The 23,987-nt window shown below is 35.8% G+C and overlaps 1 protein-coding gene across 2 annotated transcripts in view; it reads right to left on the reverse strand.

Annotated features, from left to right (window-relative positions):
- Positions 1-23,987, reverse strand: part of ATP9B (ATPase phospholipid transporting 9B (putative)) — a 175,543-nt gene that overhangs the window by 83,185 nt on the left and 68,371 nt on the right. For both annotated transcript variants that reach the window (XM_035316839.1, XM_035316838.1), the window contains exons 9-10: positions 11,458-11,552; positions 2,647-2,727 (exon numbers count right to left, since the gene is read on the reverse strand). In XM_035316839.1, coding sequence (XP_035172730.1) covers positions 2,647-2,727; positions 11,458-11,552 — 176 coding nt within the window. The remainder of the gene's footprint in view (positions 1-2,646; positions 2,728-11,457; positions 11,553-23,987) is intronic.

Below are 23,987 nucleotides of genomic sequence, written 5' to 3' on the forward strand. Positions count from 1 at the left end.
ATGCTTGCTACATTCCTTGTACTTGCAGATTAACTTCCATACCCATGAACTTTCTATTTTCGCTCTCTGTAAGGCTGTCAGTAGCAGCATAAGGAAGGCAAGTAAAAAGGAGTTGGAAAACATGATACCATTCCATTCAGTGGAAGGAACACAACAATTGCTTCAAAGGGATAACTCTCTGACTGATGCAATACTCTAGAATACTCTCTTGGCTCCAACAGAAAAGTTGGATTAAGATGTATGGCTACATTTTATTCTCTTTCTACAGCCATATGTTTTCTTCATGATTTTTCAGAATCGATTAAATCGCTTCCTTATTTACCACGTTTACATAGTAGCATCAGACAAGTGAGAAACTCTAGTAGTTACATCTATAAATCCCTATTCTGTGCACGACTATTTCAAAATAAGCTCAGCCAAGACAGAGAAGATGCTCTGAGAACCAGTAAAATAATCTCTCACATTTTCAGAGAACTCAAGTACAGTTCATCTATTGTTTCTTGATAGGGAATCTAGAAGAGGGGAGAGAAGAAGGAGAATTAACATATGTTGTTGTTTAAGAGTCTGATATGATCTTTTGCACATGTCCATGCAAAGACACACACTCACTTTCATGCAGTCAGTATATATGATGCACCAAAATCTATGGAGGACAACAAGAAATGACTTCATGTGAAACTAGTAGACATCAATAGAGTACAGTGGAATTTCAGCTCCTCCTGAGTTGGTTATGCAGGTGTACTGCAGAAGATATCTTCGATCAGCTATCAGGTTAGCTGTGAATATATTTCTCACATAGGAATACTTAGGTAGAAGATGCTCCCACATAAAAATTCTAAAGCTGTGCACCTAAGTTTGTTTTTTGTTTTGTTTTATGGTCATGCACTTTTTGAAATTATCTAAGCTTGTCTCCTATATTGTTAGCACTCCGTCTTCATAATGGCAAAAAAAATAAAAATAAAAATAAATCAATGTGCTATTACCCTGTCAACCTAACCTTGAAAGAATTCTTTGAACATCAATGCCTAAGTAGGAAAAATGTATACATTAGCATCACTAAGCACACTACTTTTTTTTTTTCACCTTAATATAAAATAGGGATTAGATGTAAAAAATGATTTAGTGTAACAAGTAAGGGCTCACAGCAGAAGTGGAAAGATAAATCAGTAGGAAAGTGTCCTAAAACAATACACTGCCAAATTTTACTATGTGTGAGGTATAGAGTTAACACGAAGAAAAGGTTTCTAAAAATATGAACAGTGTGATACACTATGAACCAAATTTGAGGACACTGCCTTCAGACGCATGCATATAGAAATGCAATTTAAACTGCCCTTCCTACTTAAGCAGTCCAAAACATAATCCTGAAAGCATAAGTACATCATGGTTATTTACACAGATCAGGGATGCTGGAATCATACAGCTCTTATTACATGTATAAATGGAACCCACACAGGGAACAACTGTTTAGTCATCATTTCCCAATGTCTCAATTACACAAACTGGAATTGTTAAAAAGGCTCTGTGGAGTTCAATTTATATTTAGAAAAGTATATGCTTAGTTCTTGAGATAGAAATAATTTTACAGCTGTTAAGAGAAGTTTCATTTGAACAATTGGTCAATACCAGGTTTAAGTAAACACTGTTGCTTACAGCTTCAGTAAGTTATGGGCAAATGACATTTACTTTGTAGGCTACATGAACTATATAAATGGTATAAATTGGTCTTTGAGAGCCAACAACTGCAATATCTCATCAGTGTATTTAGAACTGGGAACTGGAATTCCAATTACTGAACAAAATCTATTACCAATTCGAGTCACTTGGGTAAAAAACCCCTTCTCTCTCCCTCCTGTTGTAGTTAATTCTCTCAAATTATTTTAGAAACAAATTATCAAGAGGAATGACTCAACTAACAGTTAAGTGTAGATAAAATAAACAAAACAATCACTGCATCTGCTAATATCACAGATAAAGCTAAAAATCTCTGAAGTGATTTTTTGTTAATCAGCTGTTTGGACACCTCACTTTAAACTGTTAACTTGAGCAGGCCATCTTCTGAAATTAACAAAAAAAGTCACAAAAATGACTGCAAAGTTATCATACTTGGTCTTGAATATGTAGCTGGAAAAAAAGATTTAATAAAGCTCCCATGTAAGTAACTTCTGGTTTTATTTTTCAAGGTACTTGTACTTGAACTTTACAAGGAAAATGTAGTACTTCCAAAGAAACCCTGTTAAACAAGACCCATTTTTATTGCACATAAACTATCAGTTGCATTGTCTGAGGCTACTGAATACATTCAACTTGACACTTCTTTGACATATGAATAAAACATTAGATGCCTGGAGATAAACAATATATGCTACTACAGAAATGGTTTCATGTAAGATTATTGTGATGTCAACAAATAACACCATTCTCAGATTCTTGTTTTTATTTTCCAGATATTCTATTTGTATTAGCTTTCTGCAATACGTATTTGCCAAAATATCTTGTACAATGAAGCATTTCCATAGCAAGAACATGGAAATATAATCCTGTAATGCTTAGGAAAGACTCAATACAACTTCAATACTAAATGCAGGTTTTACACTGAGAAATGGGAGAGAGAGGAGTACAACTTTATTTATAGACACTACTTACCCGTGTGAAGGTACCCTCAAAACTGTGAATATCCAGCTGTGGCTTCTGAGCGTAAACATAAGCATTGATTGAAAAGAGATCCTGTAAAACAGATTAATGTATTTGCTAGTATTTAAATTTAATCAACTATTTTGAAGAACCTTTTAATGGTAAAGATTTCAATTTATGACCCTTACCATCCCAAGTTAAAGTCAATAAAGTTTTATCCAATAAACGTGGTTTTCAAGTACATCTTGATATAAAAAAAAGAGATCCAAAATGGTATTCTAAGTGAGTTGATATTTCACAAACTACACTGTTTTATGAGTTTCATATATAATTTATTTTTTCTTAAGAGAATAATAGTATTAATATTTCTTTATTTTTCTTTACAAATAAAGTGGGTTTTGTTTGTTTTGTTTTTTAATTAAACCAGAAACAAAATACTCTTCTAGAGCAAAAAGCCAACTGAATATAAGGTCAAGCAATGAAATTGATTTAAATTCTCCTTAACGCTGATCACTCAGCATACACATCTGCAGAAAACCCATGAAAAACTCTGGACACTCTAAGAAAGTGTTGATGGTTGGATGGAGCAAGTAAGAGATTTCAGCGTAAGTATAATTCTCCTGTATGATCACACAATACAACTCTGGAGAAGAGAAGGTGCGCTATACTGATGCCCAGTCAGCCTAAGAATCTCAACCTGTGATGAAATACAAGGGTGTCTATCTTCTCACGGCATGTAGTTCCTATTATTTGGGTTACCTACATCCTTTATTACTGAATTAATCTTGCAAAAGGCTAATCAGACTTAAGATTCATTCTCTGAGAAGATGCTATGTGTATAATACCCTGTTCATGTAAGATAGCATGCTGTCTTCAAAAGCAGAATTAATTTTACAGCCTCTTTTATGGATGTGTAGCCACACCTTGGCTCAAATATAGCTATTTTTAAAATCATGCAATTTTCTATTCATAATTTGAATATAACACCCCTCCCCAAATTTGAATACATCAATTTGAACAATACAAAAATAAAGGAGCAATAGTCCACCTATGTGTAAACATGCCTTAAAATGCCTTAAAGTAAGAAATTTCTTACTTCATACCTTGCAAAAACAAACTTTATTTAACGTACATTATAAAAATGAATTAAATCTGAACATTAACTCTCACAAATTATATTTATCTTTAAAATATTAGTCACTTATTGCAGTCTTTCACATTAAGTTTCATTCATTGCATCCTTGTTCTTCCAATCTACTTTCATCAGCTTCAAAAGAAATAATTCATATGAAACTAATACACATGGTGTCCTATATCTTCATCATTCACTTCTTTCCAATCTGTTATCACCTACAACTCAGCTAATCTGGGCTATTATGTGCTTTATTATGCAAAGAAAAATAAAGTCTCTCAGTAGTGGATAGTACAGCAGAAAACTAATACCACACACATACTCCTATACACAATAAAAACTGCTAGTGAAATGCGTCAACCAAGAACTTCTCTCTTTTCAAAGAATGACTTAGTGGGAAACAACATTAGAATAAAAAGAAGCAGAAATAACCACCCTTTTAAGTACATTGACATTTGTACAGTAATATTTTTTCCTGCTTTCCAATCCTCGTATAGGTACTTGCTTCTATTGTGATGTCCTCCCTTGTTACATTTTAAATGTAAAAATTTCTACCACATTCCTTTCACGTCTTGTCTTTTTATGTTTTAGTTCTTTTGTACTTCTGATTTAACACCTAGACTTTCCATGTTTTCCTTTTTTCTTTTTGAATTTCAACTCAACCCCACCTATCTTTCTGAAGAACTGAAATCTGCATTTATTCTAGAATGCCACAGACTAGAACTAGCTGAGTAGTCCAAGTGTGCATGCTTTTTTTGTTAAAGAAATTAAAAAAAATATAAAAATTCTACTCTAGGAGAAAACTGAGGTGGTAGTTCATTGCTTTTTCATTCATGAGGAGTAGAAAGAAGTTATAGAAGAATATTACATATGCTCAGAAATTTTCTTAAGTATTTTTCCATTACAGGGGAAAGGGAAAAGGACATTTTTTTAATGTAGACCCATGTTTTGTACACCGAATGGATGTCATTCTCAGGCCAGTAAAATAAAGAAGCTGAAGTCTCTTAAGACAAGACCAAAGCATGATATGATTTATAGAAGATTGACATTTACATATGAATTACATTCTACAATAAAGGTAGGAGTACAAAGATGTTCCTTCATACAATGTTGCTTTCCCTGTAGCACATTTCTCATTTCAAAGTCTTGAAAGAAATCACAATGGTAGTTTAGAAAAGGAGGCATCAAGATTTGTACACAATGCTACATGTAAATAAAACTTCAGCTCATTGATCAAGCAAAATTTGCCTGGTTAGGCTGTGTCATTGCTTCTCCCTATATAGCAGCAGGGAGAGGGAAATTCCCTTTAAAAGAGATTCAATTTATTTTAAGAAAAAGAACTACTTTTTATTAATGATTTAACTAACTAGGACCTTGGTCTACATAAAATTCAGCTTTATCAAAGAATTATTTTCATATTATGAACACTGAACCACTGGTTCACTGACGCCAATTAGTACTACCAATACATTCAATGGAGATAGGATTGTACATCCAAAATTAGCATGCTTTTAGGAAACAGTGAGGGCAAATGACCTCAGATTTTTTTACTTAAGAAAAAAAAAATCACTTGAACCGGGGGACTGTAACAATTCTAGATTAAAAAAACAACAACAAAGACCTAAATCTCAAGCAATAAAAAGTTATTTTTATACAACAGTAGATGAGATTAAAAATAAAAAGACATGATAACATAATGTATTTCATTATCTGTAACTCAAAAATAATAATTCAAAAAAAAAAACATTTTATCCTTTTTGCTGAAAGTCAGGAAATGACTTGATGGTACTATAACTAAAATGTTCTATTTGCATTTCAGAACAGTAATTTACACATCATCCTAAAGTTATCAATAACAGAAAAATCTCCTGTATTGGGTCAAGGGCAACATTTGTTCACCTTACTTAAAGATCATTAAAATACATTCTTAATCATAACATGTAGTTCATTACAAATAAAATTGCCTTTGGTTCAATAAAACTAATTAAATGTAAATGCTATTGTTTACTGCTGTATGGATCTTCTGATATAAATCAGCAAGTCAACATTTATTGAAAATTACAGTGACCTCATTGCTGTTAATAAATTTACTTGATCACATAAGCTAGAGAAGAATGCCTCAGAATGTGCAGATTGCTAGAAAAACTGACCCACCTATAACTATGAAATTGCAAGAAACCCTATCTAGGTGTCACAGTATTTCCAACTCAGCCATCATTAAATGACTTGTTGAAATTTTAATTCTCTGATCACATTAAGTGCTTTAGAAAGACAACAAAATCTGTACTGATCGCCTTGGTGGTGTCATCTGTTCTTTAAGAAAAGCTCTGATGGTCTGGAGGTTTATTTATTCTTGGTGTCACAGTGGGTAAGGTTACAATGCTGTTCTGATGGTGTGACTGACAGCTCATGCCAGCACAAGATACTCACCACCTTTATGTCCAGTAACTAAAGAAATCAAAATGTACGGCAAATATGGAGCATTTATTTGTCAAATATATTACCAAATTGTTTAGTCTACTCTATGCTCAACTTGCATGTTCTCTTAAATGATTAAAAATATATTTTAATATGCAAAAATAAACGTTAAACCTCAGCTTTGAAAATACCCTACAAGCACATGGAGAAAACAATGTAATAGGAGTTAATATGGGAAGAGACCCTGGAAATCAGGAAAACTACTACTGTAACGAACAACTGCTACTTTAGAACATAAGGTTAGTTGGAACTATTTGATCCACCACAGCAGAGGGGATGGGGGAGAGAGGAAAAAAAAATGAACACTAGCCCCGGAGACTCTGAGGGCAAACTGCCTCACATCAGAGACAGCATCCCACACGACTCTGCACTTCTAAGCAGGTTCTATTTGTGAGTGGAACCTGGCTGGTGAATTAGCAGTTATAAATTTCACCAGACTCATTTTTGAACCCAACTATACAAATATGGGCACTTACTCCAGTTCAAAGGCAGTACTGAATTCAAACGTTTCACTTATTTGAAATGGACAACACTAAAAGAGCTTCGGGTTCTTCTAACTCTTTGTAGCCATGCAACATACTGCGCTCTATCCATTTTCTTTACTGTGTCTTTCAACTAATTCTGAATTTACCAAAAAACAGCATACACATGTGATGTGAAACTCTGCATCAATCCTTATGCAGAAAAAACTTGCACTTAGTTTGAGGAAAAAGCTGAAGGAAGGGCCCTCAAGTGTCACGTTGCCACAGCTATTTCACCAGCGGCCCAGCAGGTGGCAAGCAAGAATTACTGCGTAGGAGAATCATTCCGGTGGGGGGGAGGGGGGAGTTGTTTTGATTGTATAAACATTTTGAAATGTATAAATTATCATGTGTACAATAAAATTTTAGTAGCATACTGACTATGAAAGTGGCAATGCTGTTTGATAAAATTATACAGAACTGATAGAAACAGGTATTTATTGTATATAAGTGAACTGGAATTTGAGAAGATTCATTTTTCAAAATTACTTAAACCAAAGTACTTCTCATTAATGACCTGATTAAAAAACAAACAAGCAAACAAGAAACCAACAAAAACACACACTTGCATAGGTGTTCCTTAACTGAAATGTCTTCTTTTAATCATGTCATTTATTTTGGGCAAATTGGACAATGCACTGCCCACCTTGTACAGCACAATGTAAATGAATGGAGGACCACTTCTCTAGCAGTTTCTTTTAGCAGAAGAAGGATCATTGCCTGATTCTTCCAACTCTTTGTACAGAAAGAGAACAAAAGTTGATCCAAGACTGGATCACAAAGCTCAGTCCTTTGCTAGACTGCTCCAAAACCCAACAAGTTTCACAAACAATACCTCTAAGGCTATCCAAAAGCACAGGCCCCTGCTACATACTGCACAGATTAGCAAGATAATCACTGTAAAACTGATTTTTCAAGTCAGGAACAAAAGGAAGCATACGAGTGTTTTATAAACCAAAAGTCTTGGAAAACAACTTTTTTTTTTTTTTTTTTTTTAAAGTTGTAAGAGGTGTTTTCTGCTACAGAGGAGACTACAGTAATCTAGGGTGAAAAGAAGACTACTTGAAATGTATTGTTCAAATTATCCTTATTTTTAACCAAGCTGCTTCAACTTTTTCCACCATGTGCACATAAAAAGCTTAGGTATTGTTTGCTGAGAAAACCTCCATTACGTATTTTAAGCATCCCTTTTTGAAAGTCACTTGGGTGTAAGATTTTAAAGCATGTAAAAAACACCTACCTCTACAAAAACAATTATACATCAGATAGCTCAAGCAGTAAAGGCAGAAGTGTCTTTGCAGTAATTAAACAAATACTAACATGCTTCCCGCAGGAATGGAAGCATCCTTCTGGGATATGTGTTGGGTTCTACCTTCTGTGAAAGATACAGGACCTTCTACAAAATACTTACATTTGTAGGCTACCATTTCCCCAAAACAATACAGAGACAGATGGAACTTCAGAGTGAAGCACTGCAAGCGATCCAAGACCAGCTAAGAAGCAGCCACTTAAAAAAATTTCATTGAAGATAAAATCCCAAACATTCCCTATTAACTAAAGTTCAGAAGTATAAGGCTAATGTAAAATCAATCTCTGAAAATAATGGTTTGGGACACAATGTTATAGTGATGAGAGTGAGGGAACCACCAAGTGTCAATGGTTCAACCAAACCATTTCCAGCAGAGAAATTAGTAGGTAGTCTGCATGACACTCTGTATGATGCTTTCTGTCAAGTAAACAGGTATGTGAATGTGGGAAAGTGTAAGGGCACATCAACTGCTTGGTGGCTTTCATTTGCTGCTGGTAGATAGGGAAACTTAAGTGATAAGTGATAAACTGTACCTGATTATCTGAATTCAGGTTGTCATCTACAGTTCATGAAAAGGGATCAGCAGGAGTTATATGAACAGCAGCAGCAAATGGGAACAACTAAGGAAGGAATGGCTAGTATATTGGACAGTTGACTTGTATGCTGTTCCCAAGATGCATGAGTAATTTCCGTAATACACTGCCCCTCCCTGTCCTCCATGTCCCAAATCCCCACCACTTGAAGCAGCCTTCACTTCTGAACAAACTTGAGGCTGCATGTCCTACCATTAAAATGCAAACTCCCCAACTTCAATCATTTCCAGTTTATTTTCTGCAAACAGCTGCAAGACAAACATTTACTTGGGAGAAACTGTTGACTCCATCAAGGGTAAAGAGGCCTCACAGAGACATTTTTACAAATTAGAGGGCTGGACAATCACCAACAATATGAAGCTTGACATGAGCAAGTGCCAGATTCTGCACCTCGGACGGGGAAAACCTGAGTATACATACAGGCTGAGAGATGAGAAGCTGGAGCGCAGCCCTGCAGAAAGGTATCTGGGGCATTTTGGTTAACAGCGTGTTGAATATGAGTCAACAGTGTGCCATGGTAGCCAAAAGGGCCAATCCTACCCTGGGGTGCATTGGGCATAGCAGTACTAACTAGTAAAGGGAAGTGGCTGTTCCACTCTGCACTGGGCTGGTGCATCTTTACCTTATATTGTGGTGCATCCAAACTGCACTTACTGGGCAGCACAATATAAGGACATAAAACTATTAGAGTGTGTCCAAAGGAGGCCTACAAAGATGGTGAAGGGTCTAGAGCGGAACACATCAGAGGAGCAGCTGAAGTCACCTGGATTGCTCAGCCTAGAGAAGAGGAGACTGACGGGAGACCTCAATGCAGCTTAAAGCTTCCTCAAGAAGGGAGCGGAGGGGCAGGCGCTGAGCTCTGCTCTCTGGGGACAGCGACAGGACCCGAGGGAACGGCATGGAGCTGGGACAGGGGAGGGTCAGGCTGAGTGTTAGAGAAAGGTTCTGCACCCAGAGGGTGGTTAGGCACTGGAACAGGCTCCCCAGGGCAGTGGTAACAGCATTGAGCCTGCCAGAGTTCAAGCAGCATCTGGACAATACTCTCAGACACATGGTTTGATTTTTGGGTGGTCCTGTGTGGAGCGATGATGGACTGAACAATCCTTGTGGGTCCCTTCCAACTCAGAATATTCTATGGTTATATGATTACTTCCTTCAAATCAAGTAACTATAATTTTATACCATCTCTGTAGATGATTAACAATATATTCCAGTAAAATCTATTGATTTTTTTTTCCTAAACAAATAATATAGTATTAAAGTTACACCACAACTCTCTGTTGTACTAGGTCTACTTCTTCACTACCCTTCAGAAAGAGTTGCATTCAACAAACACCGTGATACTTCCAAAATGAAGGAGAATTAAAAAATAGCTATGCTACACACAGTCATAAACTATCTGAAAAGCGTTTTTAAAAAAAGTCAAAGCAAGATAGGAAATTGACTCAATTTTACACAAATGAATGCATCTGTGTCTCAAATGGATGTTGTGAAGAAACAATATTTTTATGAATGAAACATATGATTAAATGGTAAAAATGATTAAATAGGCCAAAGATTAAATGGTAAAAACTGACAGAAGAGACATTATTACAAATAATGAATTAAACTGCAGGTTATACAATACTAATTAAAGTCAGTTCCTGCATTAGAACTACCTTCTGACACCTGATCTGGCATCTCTGTCTGTCACAACCAACCTTCAGTTCCATCCCTCATTCCCAATCCTCTGGATATACAAACCCGTGTTTTTTTCCTCGTCCTGAAACCAGTAGCCAAACCACTATGAATACAGGAAAGAGCTCTGTTTTTGCCTAACTTCAATGTGGCTGCAACTCTGTAATTCACAAATAGCTGCAAAAGGCCTGCTAAGATCTGGCAGATAATCCAACACTTATTTGATCTATTAAGACGGCACATGAAAAGTCCTCTCAAGATACTCTTGTCTTTACACCCAAAGGACTTAGTGTCCAAACACCAGAAACCCTGTACAAGCAAGTTTCCACAGGCTTGTAACTTGAGTAAGTTTTCAGAGGAAGTCTCTTGACAACAAGCCAACTCTCCTGTAGAATAACAAGCTTCTCCAAGACATGGAACACAATTTAGCATCCCATTAAGAGATGTATTTTAAAAAATCTATACACATTTTTAGATGTCGTATTTTGAATGTATGTTTATATACACTCATTCTTACGTCCTTTTTAACAATTTTAGTTCTACCAATTTACCTACAATTAAGACATGCATATGCACTCAAGAAAAAAAAACACCTGTAAACATTCAGAAAAATCCTAGAAAAGTCTCCTTGCATGAACTTCCACTCTTCACCTAGTCAGACCAGAAAGCATATTGACCACAAAAAGCACTTTACTGTCCAAGTGCAGACTACTTTTTCCAAGTTTTAAAACTAGTGATTAAAGTAATGGTTCCTGAGGCAAGAATGACTTGCACTTGCAGGATAACAACTGGATGAAAACCCTAGTACTGGGATAAGCTTCTGCAGAGTATGCATCTCTGAGTGTGGACTACAGTGTGAACCACTAAGCAGAAAGATAAAAATCCAATTCTGTCTCCATTTCTTTTCAGGGTAAAAGCAAGAATATTTGCATTACTGGCTTCTTGTTCAGCATTCAGTGGAATACCTGTGTCTTATTTATTGCAAAAACCAAAACTGTGGTAACAGATACTTTCCAATTACATACATACTTGCAAAAATTTTAACAGTCATATCTAAAAGGGATATAGGTACACATGGAAGTTATTTTTAAAGCAAACAGATAAAATGCTTACCCCCAAAGCTGGCAATCTTTGTGTGCAACTGACAGCAACCTTCAGTTTCCAGTCTGTTTCTCCATCAAGCTGGTCAGTTCGAATGAAACATGAACCTTGAAGTTAGAAAGACGTGAAACTATTTTTTAGTTATCAAAAATTCAGTTTGAGTTAAAAATTTGGAAGAGTGAAAGCAAAGCAATTTAAAAATATTTTTAAATAAATGCTGTGCACATGAATCAATTCATAGTTTTGAATCTGTATGATTAAATGCTTTCTGCCAGGAAAATAGAAAATTTTTCCCGATAAAATTAACAATGTTCTTGTTTTTGAACATGCAAAAAAATCCTCTTTTACAGGTTTCTTAACAGTTTCTAAACAGGTTTTTGAATATTATCAGCAAGAAATAGAACTTCACTGGTGGAAATTGGAAAAGTTTTAATCTTTTTCCTTTTAGGATTTTGTCACTTGTGCAATTCCAAGACAATAGAATAATAATAATTAAAAAAAATCTGCAATTTTGTCTCATTGCTGCTATGACATATAACAAGCTTCCATTACTTATATTCTCCTAGATTCACTGAAACTCCTCCCTCTCTTTATATCCTTAATGTGGATACCATTCAAAAATAGTTAGGGCACTAATTTATTCTACTTAAAAGTAGTAGTTTTAAATTACCTGTAATTGTCAAGGATACAAAACTAAAGAAACCTGTCAACACATGAACAGTAATTAAAATATGATGGATGCTTAAGATACAGACTGATACATAATGAAGAGATTCAGTATGCTTTACAGACAGAAGAATAGTTGTCTTCTAGAAGACCAGAAGAAACGCAGTGCAACAAGACCTCCCCATCACTATGTAACGTCCCATATAACTAGTTAGATGGTATCACCATATACGGCGTATTACACAGGTTACTAATGTAAGACTCAAACAAGACTGCCACATGAACACTGCAAACCTATTTAAAAAAACTACAGACTTCCAATTGGTTTGAAGCCTTTTAAAAGGCAAAAAAAATTAGGAATACTCCTCACAGTCGCTACACTAGAGAATGCTTAAACACTTCTCAAGTAATAATTACAGCTTCTATTAGGAGTTCAAGAAGTGTTTGGACAATTCTCTCAGACGTATCATTTGATTTTGGGATGGTCCTTTGTGAAGCCAGGAGTTGATGATCCTTGTGGGTCTCTTCCAACTTGGGATATCCTATTATATTAAGGCTTAAAAAATTTATACACAAATTTATACTGTATACTATGGTTGTGAAACAAGGATAGATTTTTCTAGGTATTTGTTATTTTTAAACAATGTGTATAGATATAAATGTGTATACACAAGTTATTCTTTATTTTAACCAATCCAATAAAAACTAACAAAGTAGTCTCATCACTAGTAGTGATATGCTAGCAATTAAACTAAAGGAAACACTGGCAAAGAAGTTTATCCAGGTTTGAGTCTTCTTACAGAGACAGTGAGCCGATGCCTGCATCAGTGAATCAGTGAATAAATCAGTGAATCTAATATGCAACGCATCAGGCTATGTATCAGAAAGGGTGAGTGAACTACGTATCTGTGAGTGAACACGAGAGAGATTCTTTTACAGGACATGGGGACCCCAATGCAAGTAAAATCTAACAGAACCGAATGTTTTATTCACCAGTGCCTATAAATTAAGAAGTTCAATGAGCTAACAGTCTGAAAAGACATGCTGGAGAAGGAAGCCATCTAAAATTGTATCTGACTAGAAGGAAGCATTTTTTACACAACAGTCTTTTGAAAGAAGCTTACAAGTCTTCATGTGACAGCTGTATTTATATTAAGCACACAGTAAGTAAACAAAGCTTTTAATACAAAAGACTCTTACAGCACATACTTTAACATGACCAAAGCACTAAGATAGAAGCTGCAGAGCTGTACCTAAAATAAATTCTTGACAAGCTGATTTAAAATTCAACTAGATTCTTTATGGATTTTTTTTCTAAAATAAAATACTCTAAAGCACTGAAGAATCCAATGACATACAATGCATTATAAGTAAGGCTGGAATATCTAGCAACACCTATAAATACCAGTTTCACTGCACATTCTGCCCATGGCATAGATCAGTCTACTTCCCATCATACTTTTCCTGTTCAAGACGTTTCATGGTTCTCTTTACCCTTCCTGTCAATGGTTGCTTTCTTCCATCAATTTCATTTAGAATTATACTATAGATCAATGCAGTTCAAGACCAGTGTGGCCCCTGTGAATGGTTGACTGCACATACATCCATTTAATAGAGCTCACACTATGACATGTATTGGCCAACCACATTTCCTCTCCACTTCAGCAGTTAATTTCATCAATAACTTATCTCATAGCCTGTTTCCCTTTTAACCAGAAAAGAGGACTGCTTTCTGCCCAGTCAGCTTTCAGTAATGATCACAACAGCAAAACCGAAACAATACAATCATCTTCTCCACTTCAAATACTTCATCATAGCTAAATAAGTCATTTTAGTTATACAATTAAACTTGGCTTAACTAAGATATAAACACAGGAGACTAAACATATGACTCGAAGCAACATATAAAAACAACATCTAACTCCCACCAAGTTCCTCTAAAGAACCTCTAAAGAACCAAGTATTTCTCTCTTTGCACTTCACCTTTCAACATATTCAAGTCAGCAGTACCTAAGACTTCTAAAATCAAACTCTTCTGGAAAAATATCTCTTTTAACAGCACCATTCGAAAATGCTTGACAGTGTACCTTTCCCCAACCCCCAAATTCACAAATTATTTTTAAAAACTGTTTGGTTTATGTATACTTTAACAATGTTTTAGATCAGTGTTAAAAGTCACTTACATTTCTAACGTTAATGTAACTTACTTGGAAAAAACAACTACACAAACATCAGAAATTGCTATTCTCTGTGTATTCAAGGATAATTTTTGAACCAGACAATTAATTTCCAGTGTGCAATCATAGAAGTTTATGATATTCTTGTGCATCTTTTTTAAGTTATGTGCTGTTTAAAGGAAAAGCCATGGATTTAAACGTTTAGCAATCAAGCATAGCTGACAACAGAAAAATTCCACACAGAAAAATTCCACACTGAACATAAGAAATCTCTATGGACAGAAATACTTTTCATAAGGCCATACATAAAGGAGAATCAGGAAATTAAAGTACTTTTAAAAGTGGGGGCACACAGATGCTCATTTCCCGTAAACAGACAATCACTCAAGATTAGCAGCCAAATTTGAACATGATGTTTTTGATTTATTTTTGTCTTTGTAGAGGAAATTTTGGAGTGAAATGAATCAGAATTTAAGGTTTCATCTAAAGAAATTACACTGGGTTTGAAGAGCTAATCATTTATCTAAAGTAGTACAAACTTCATGTGAATACATTTAAATTATTTTACTACTACCTAGTATTCATTTAGCATAATCAGTTGAAGACAGGCACAAATCAGTTTAGAGCATCTCCATGCATGGTACGCCCAAGGACAACTAAACTGTTCTTTAAAACCATTTCAGCTGAAATCAGTGAAACTTGCAAGCTTAGGTAAATCCTAGGACTACAGTTCTATTTTGGGTGTTCTAGCAAAAGTTCAGCTATTTCTTGGTGGTTTCTCCTTACCCTAAGACTGTCCTGCAAGAAAAGTGCCTGCAGCACAAAGGACAAAAACATTTTAAGAACCTGAAGTTAAACATGTATTGGATTTACATGGCAAGGTTTTGGCAGCAGAGGACTGCAGGGGTGGCCTCTGAAAGAATTCCAAAGCTGCCCCAAGCCAGAAAAGGGTTTCAGCTGGCCAGCTGGCTCCAAAGGGACCTGCCGCTGGCCAGAGACAAGCCATGAGCAACAGTGTTTGCACCTCTATGAGAGCAGATTTAAGAAAAGAAAAAAGCTACTGCATAACAGCAACTGAGAGAGAGAGGGCAAAACAGCCCTGCAACCCCCAAGGTCAGTGCAGCTGGAGGGCAGGAGGTGCTACAGGCATTCAGCAGAAGTCCCCTGCGGCCTGTGGAGAGGCCCCTGGTGGAGCAGGCTGTCCCCCTGCAGCCCATGGGTCCCACATGGAGCAGATCTCCACGTTGCAGCCTGTGGAGGAGCCCCCGGTGGAGCAGGTGGATGTGGCCTGGAGGAGGCTGCGGCCCATGGAGAGCCCCCGCAGGAGCAGGCCCCGGGCCGGAGCTGCAGCCCGTGGAGAGGAGCCCACGCAGGAACAGGGGGTCTGGGGGGAGCTGCCGCCCGTGGGGGACCTGTGCTGGGGCAGTTTGCTCCTGGGAAGTGGACCCCGTGGTATGGAGCCCTGTGGGAGCAGTGCTTGAAGAGCTGCTAAGATTCTACAAACATGACAATCTGTGACTAAGTGAAGTCTGTGCAACCAGAAGCAAAGAACTTCAACTTTTCCCATAACATAATCGTATTTCAATTTATTGCATAGCTTGTGACAACACACAATACATGGGCATCTGTTTTTTTTCAGTGAATTGACTGATCAAGGCCTCATGTGCACAGTTTGAGTTCATTTATAAAAACAGATTTCTTTGAAGGCAATACAATATTTTAATATAACACTACTTAGATTCAAAACAAACATTATCATTTGAAAGAATTTCTCCTAAAACTGAGAAGCAAAATTAAAAAGTAAGCATACCTTGAAATGTAGCCCTTTTTTTCCCAGAAGGGATTGTGTGCATTAATACTGAAGAAAAACAATGCTTCTTTCAGTAGCTTTTACACTATTTTGAAATAGAGAAACAAAGGCTGATCTATGAACATACTAATTTAAGGCCATCATGTATATGGCTAAGATTTGTCAAACAAAGCTCACTATAGAGTAAGTAGAAAGAATCTTATCTATTCAGTGTGTTCTGGACTTAAGGCTTTATTCAGAACATATATGAGGCACATGTACAGGACTAATGTTTCTGTGAGCCATCTTATGCTTACAAGTCCATCAGTAACATGATTCATTTGTGGGTCTGCCTGCCTTTAGAAATCCTGAAGTACCCAAACAAAAACTGTTCAGAGAGTATTTGTCACTCTATAGTCTGAAACAAAAAAAAGGCTCCCACAACCTCACTCAAGAGAGGAAGAAGGAGAACGGGAGGGAAAGCTTCTTAATGACGTAAAGAAATATGTATCATAAGCTTCCTCTTACATAATATTATTATAATCAGTTAGCTGTATCTCATATTTGTTATACTACCATTATTCATATTTAGTTTCTTACAAGTGGTTATATTTAATTTCCTGAAATGATCATAATATACATTATTTATAAAATAATTTATAATTTATAATTTATACATAAATTTGTGCTTACCATCAAGCACTTAAAATGATATTTTTATATACAACCTTCAGAGAATTAATTACAGTTTTTAATACAGGCTTCTGAAAACAAGTTATTACCAGCAATGTTATGTATTTTCTTAATGTATTCTAGCTTATGTTTTTTTAAATTATGTCATTTGAAGGAGTTTTTTTTTTTTATGTATTAACTAAATTATTCACTATTTTGTTTCATTTGGAAATCTTGTTTCTGAAAAGCAAAAAGATAGACTTGTTTTCCTTAAAACAACTACTTCACTAATCAGCCTGTTTGCCAAGTGGTTTGTAAAGAAATGCAGTTAAAATAAGAACTCTAGAATAATGATATTGACAAAGAGCAATCTACTTCCCAAAAGGAAAATAATGTAAATTATTTATAAAAAGTTGCAGTAACTGATTTTCATGGAAGGCTATATAATAAACAAAAAAAATCATTCAAATGATTGGAATTACATCAAGATTTAATATTTGTTACCACTGTGGAAAGAAAGTAACAACAACCCTGGAAAAGTTGCTTTAGTTTGGTACAGAAACAAAACTGTGTCTCATTTGTAGCATCTCCTTGTATTACACTGTTCTTTCAAGATTTTTTTATTATTTTTTTTAGGCAAAGGCTCTTTAACACCAGTGCAACAAATTTTCTCATGATAGCCTAATAATGTCCTAAAATAATCTGATAGGAGCACAATATTATACCACTTATACACGGGTGTTCTTAGGGAATAATGCTGTTGAAAAATCCAAGACTGGATAATTGAATCCAAATACCTCAAATGCACGCATCAACTCATGGAGAGTCCCTGCAAATTAAATTCTGAAAATAGCAATGAAAAATTCAGATAGGCTGGCAAAATGAAAAGACAGTTTACCTCTGCTTTGTCTACCAGTTTTGTTTCTACAAAGAGAAGTTAGTAAAGTATGATTATACTTAAAGCACTTGACTTCCAGAACTGGAAAGGTTTCTTGACTAATCGAAACATAAGATGTCCTAGATTTCTTCTGCACTTGCTTGGAGCAACCATTTACAGCAGATCTTGTCTTCTACACCTATTTATCAGCATTTTCCTAGCAGGATATATTTTCAAAAAAGACTTCAATTTTTTAGATTTAACAAGTACATTCAAGTTCTTTCCACATTGCCTCAGCAGTCAACCCCCACACAGTATTTGTTACAAATGTCATTTTACACAGTAAAGAACAGTATATAAGAAGTTAATCACAACACAGGAGTTCTGAAAACCTTACCTAAGTTTCTCTTGGAGAACATTAAAGTTAAAGGTTTCTGCTTCCTATTTTTTTTTGCCAAATATCAGCAGTGTTAAGAAAGATTTGTGGGTAGGACTTAAGAGGACTTATAGGTAGAATTCAAATATTGTTGAAGACATTTTAATGTCATACTGTGATAAAAATGCATCAGATGGAAACAACTGTAGCTTACTTCTATATAGCAGATATGCAGTCATATGCCTTTTTCATTTTTAAACAAGAATAAAGACCAAGTGCCCTGGCCTTGAAAAGGTGTTATTTTATCTGTTATTTATAAATTCAGGGCAAAATTCCACATCCCATTACATTTATAGAACTGAAAAATAAGTATAGAATGTATACACTTAAAACCAACCAAACAAACACCAAAACCAAAATTAAGTTACATTTATATTCTCTAACACGTAGATAATAGAAATTCAGGACAGTTATTCACAAGCACAGATAATACTAAACCACCTCTATAGGACTGGTTTCTTTCCAACAGTCATATCTAAATAAATAAAATTATGTCTGCCTTTTCACTGAAGATCTGTATCCAATGAATTTTTTACAAATGAGAACAACAGCTACAACTGCCTTTCAAGGCTCAGCAAAACTGAATTATTAAATCTGTCTGCCTATATCCTATTACAGCCTACTTATGAATACTTGATTTTATTTTGTATAATTGACAACAGTTGTCAGGAAAGGAAGGTTTTAACAGCAATCAAATTAAGATCAACTGGTCTATATGTCACAGTGAAGAGCCTGCATCAAGTGTTGATGAATTAATTGATGGGTCACTGTGTAGCAGGGGATGTGGAACTGTGGTGTCATGAACGGTTATATATTGTCTAATGATGTTACAGCCTTCCTGCTTTAAATCAAAATCACTGAAAGAGATGGCTTACTAGAATATGAACAAGAAAAATGGACTTTGCATACATAACACCAGATCATTTATGAACAACTTAATTTTTAAGTCATTTATATTACTTAAGTGACTATGTGCATGAAAATTTTAAACTGATGACAAGATGAGTAGCAGCACCAAGATGACATGTTAGACTACAGAGTTTCATTTACCACTACAACAGAAAGCTTTCAGTTATGATACCTACTACAGAGGGGAAAAAAACACCAGAACAGCTAAAACACCCTCAACATTTAAGCTGTAGCACCATCCCTTTAGGATGTGATTACAAAATGTAGTCATATTTATACAAGACCAATGAAATTAGTTTTAAAGCATTAATTTCTCTTAGTACCAGTGAAAGACCTGTGTGTACTTGAGATATTTGATCTGAATTAAGAAACTGATGAAGCAATTGATTAATTGGAATTTAAGCCATCAGTCACTGGATCCATCAACAGATTCATTTACATTCTAAACAATCAGCTGATGGTCTTATAGGATACTGTGTATTAATACACAGTCAATATGATACCACCAAGCTCATCACAGTTCCTTATTGACAAGCACACTTGCTTTTAATCCAAGCTTGATCCACAACATCTTTTTTTGGATTGCTGTATTGATTCAGTGTCCTTTAGTAATTTTTACTTTTATTAAAAACATTATGGAATTATCATACATAAAGCAAACAATGTCCCAAGTGGGAAAAAAGCATCTACATTCTCACGTTCACATTCTCAAATTTTAATGCAACTGATTTAGATGATTGAGATATACAGGTGGATACTCAAAAGCATTAATTAATTCACCCTTCCATTTAATAGGTTTTCATATACTACTTTGCTCCACTGTTTTTCTGTTGTATACTAATAATCCCTTTTTGCAGAAACTCAGTGTATAGAAAAAAGGTAATCTGTATTATTTGTACCTTTACCTGGAACATGCAATTTTATATCTTGTAAAAAAAAAAAAAAAAGTAGTAAGTCTAAAACTCTGCCATACAGAATGCTTATAACGCTAAACAAGATCCTGCTTCACTTTCCAGATCAAAAAAAATCAAAGGAGACCAGAATACCACTTCATAATGGTAGAAAAATCAGTACTATATTTGGCAGATATCAGCTATACTGATAGCTTTTATACAATCACAAGAATATTTGTCACTGACACCACTCCCTTTTTCTGAACTTGTTTTGTCTGCTATTATAATTATTTTTTGACATTTAAAACTGGAGTAACCTATGGGGATCTATACCATGCATGATCCAAACACAATCTGATTAAAATCCAGGAACTGAGAACATTTTCAGCTTTGCTCGTTATTTTTTTAACCAATTTTGCTAGCACCATGAACATTAGTCATGCTTAATTATGTATGTTAGAATTATGTTTCATTAGAATTATGTTTCTCAACAAGCAGTATCAGATAAGTCAGGGATGAAAATATTTTTCAAACTAATTCACATAAATCACAGATTGCTTTGATGCAAAATATACTGCACGTCTGGATAAGTCAAAGGAATGAACCTTTTGCAATGAAAGAGGTTAGATTTTTTTTTTTTTTAAAGTCACTGCAAATAAATTTAAGGCACCACTAAGATACCAAAATCACACAACATGTATACTATTCCACAAATGTAATGCCATAAACACTATCCATGCTATATTATCATTGGTTTCCTTGAATCATTATTCTAGTCTAAGTATTCAATTCAGTTGGCTTTTTCTATTTATCTGTCCTGAACACAAAAAACTCATTTGGCTCTTAAATGAAAACATTCAGGCTTATTACTGGGAAGCTGGTTTTCATTTAAAAATGCATAGTGAGAATCTGAGTGAGATTATAGTGAGAAAGTTCAAGTTTGCTTCACTAAGATTCTTCTTCAAATGTACAGTCAGACTTGCAGTAGGTACAGTGCAAGAAACTATCATTACATTGCTGCCTATCATAACAGAAATGAAATTAGGATATTTTAACTAGCTTTTCTTGTATTTTTGTCTTAAATCCCAGTAGAAAAATTAATCAAGTCATTTTCCGATCCCAATGCAAAGCGTACATTAACATTGATGCCACAAGCCTTATAAGGTTCAATGCATATATTAAGAATACTGAATAAACTGTTTTCCTAATTTCAGAGCTTTGACTGGACAGCAATACTCTGTCAACATTCCTAACAAATACTTCTAAAGACTGATAATACAAAAAATATATATGTATATATACCTTAAAGGATAATTCTTTTACATTATTTAAGGTTCATTGTCTCTCTCAAGGAAAGCAGAACTCACAAACAAAAAGATATGGAGAAAAGTGTATGGCCAAATATACAAAAATCCATTAAAAGTGTATTTAGTCTCCCAGATTTAGCAGAAGTAATCAACTTGAAGTACAGACCAGTAACTAAATGAGGAGGAGCAAAAATAAAGCCTCGGTACCTCATCATACACAAACACATGAAATTCCTTTTTCATAATACAGATGAGGATCACCAAGATACATTTTCCATTAATTTCAAAGAATCATCAAGATAATTTTAATAGGTTGCAGAGTAGAGCTTTCAGTGAAGAAGAGAAAAATATCTAAAAGAAGGTGTCAGTATTTTTTAAAATCAGTAATGCATGACATAATTCTTCGAACAGATACTTCATGGAAAACATAAAATAAATTGTTTCTAAGCAGGGAATTCTTGAACCAAACTTGTGAAAATTGTAAGTATTAGTGAAAACAGTACTGCATGATGATGAAACAAACTACTTTCATCACTTATTATAAGCCTTCAATATTCCAAATTAAAGTAATACATTAAAAAAAGCTTGCTAAAAATGACAAAATCCAGATAAATGTGCAGTGATTTTCCAACTAGAGTTGCAAAGGTGTTTAAAGACAGGCCTTTAAGGATTGCCCAAGAGCATGCATGAATTACACTTTTTATGCTGCTCCACAAAGGGCAGAACTTTTCTAGTATTAGAAAACTGGGAGAAAGAAGTTCCCCTGTGGCCTGTGGAGAGGCCCCTGGTGGAGCAGGCTGTCCCCCTGCAGCCCATGGGTCCCACACGGAGCAGATCTCCACGCTGCAGCCCGTGGAGGAGCCCCCGGTGGAGCAGGTGGATGTGGCCTGGAGGAGGCTGCGGCCCATGGAGAGCCCCCGCAGGAGCAGGCCCTGGGCTGGAGCTGCAGCCCATGGAGAGGAGCCCAGGCAGGAGCAGGGGGTCTGGGGAAGCTGCTGCCCATGGGGGACCCGTGCTGGAGCAGTTTGCTCCTGGGGGATGGACCCCGGTGGTACAGACCCGTGTGGGAGCAGTGCTTGAAGAGCTGCTGCCTGTGGGAAGCCCACACAGGATCAGTTCGGGAAGGACGGCATCCCCTGGGAGGGACCCTGTGTGGAACAGGGGCAGAGAGTGACTGTGAAGGAGCAGTGGAGATGAAGTGTTGGGGACTGACCGCAGCTCCCATTCCCCTCTGCCACTTGGGGGGAGGAGTTGGAAGAGGGTGGATGGGGGGGGAAGGTGGTTTTAGTTTGTTTTTTAGTTTCTTACTGCTCTAGCTTGTTAGTTATAGGTAATACATTTCTCTAATCTCCCTACACCAAGTTTGTTTTGCCCGTCACAATAATTGTTGAGTGATCTCCCTGTCCTTATCTCAACCCTTGAGTCCTTTCCATCATATTTTCTCCCCCTTTCCCTTTGAGGAGGGTGAGTGAGAGAGCGATTGTGTTGGAGCTCAGCTACCCACCTGACCAAAACCACCACAACTTCAAAGATCAACAAAGTGCTAAGCTACACTTCCTCTACTGTTCCACAAGTGGACAACCTGGATTAGAAGCCCATTTCCAACATGTTCATCCAATCTTCACTTCATTCTCTGGTCCCTACCAAGAAGTAAGTTCGGAGGCCCATTGAATGGTAATGCACTGAAACCTCAGAAAAGTTACTGCGCACAGAGCTGCTGACAACATGCTGAGTCTGACTGGAACTTTACTACAGGTCCAGAACTTAAAATATTCTTTGTATTATTCATGAAGTCACTTTGAAAACAAAACAAAACAAAACAAAACAAAACACACATTTTAAATAGACACCAGCAACTTTTTTTTTTTTTTGTGGTCTCCATTATTAAAAGTTACACGAGCTAGCTTGCTTTCAAGTAACATCACATTTTCAAAAGTTAGCATACAATTTTCACATCTACCTGTGCCATTTTTAAATGTGAGCAAAATCATACATATTACAAAACAATAGAGCTGCTGTATTTCAATGCAGTTTGTATAGCTCACATACATGTATAGCTCACATACATGCAAGCCATGTAAACTGCAGTGAACACTTGCTTAGGATTTCAAGATATCCAGACTGCTGCTCCACCCAAGCTGCCAAATGCCCCAAAATCACTGGAGTGTGGGAACAGGCAGATTTATAACCAACACAATATACAATATACAAATATACATTATACAAGCTCTTCTATACATACCAGAAACTTTTTTTCAACCCTTTTTAGTTATTGTATAAATTTACAGTACAGTATTTCCTTGTTACTATATTAATGCAAACCTAATGCAACATATGCACTGTGCATGACACCCAAGTATGCACAGAAAATAATTAGGCAATGAAATACATTTTATCTTCTAATAACATTTTACTGTGTAATTTTTACATCAATAATACATATAGCATAATAGGATTAGCAGCTTAATGTTTCTACCTCATAAAAAACATCAGTGTTAGGTATATTTGTATCATCTGGCATTACTCAGTGGCTTAAAGTAGATACCAAACATTTCAAGCCTGCATTAAATCAAATGTAAAAAGGGGAATAGGAACTTAAGTACAGAAACACATTAAAGTAGTTTGGACAGGAAGTTGGCAGATACTCATGCCCTGAAGATAAACTTTTATCTGGCTGTATGTGCAAAACTTAACTCCAATCATTTATCATTCTTCATAGCAAAACATTTTTCAAAGCATTTTAATTCACAGGCAGGTAAGTTTTATAACATATGTTTTCTAAACGTACTAAAAAATGCCAGAATGTGTGATAAATG

The sequence above is a fragment of the Oxyura jamaicensis genome, chromosome 2 (genome assembly GCF_011077185.1).
Source record: "Oxyura jamaicensis isolate SHBP4307 breed ruddy duck chromosome 2, BPBGC_Ojam_1.0, whole genome shotgun sequence".
NCBI classification, from domain to species: domain Eukaryota; kingdom Metazoa; phylum Chordata; class Aves; order Anseriformes; family Anatidae; genus Oxyura; species Oxyura jamaicensis.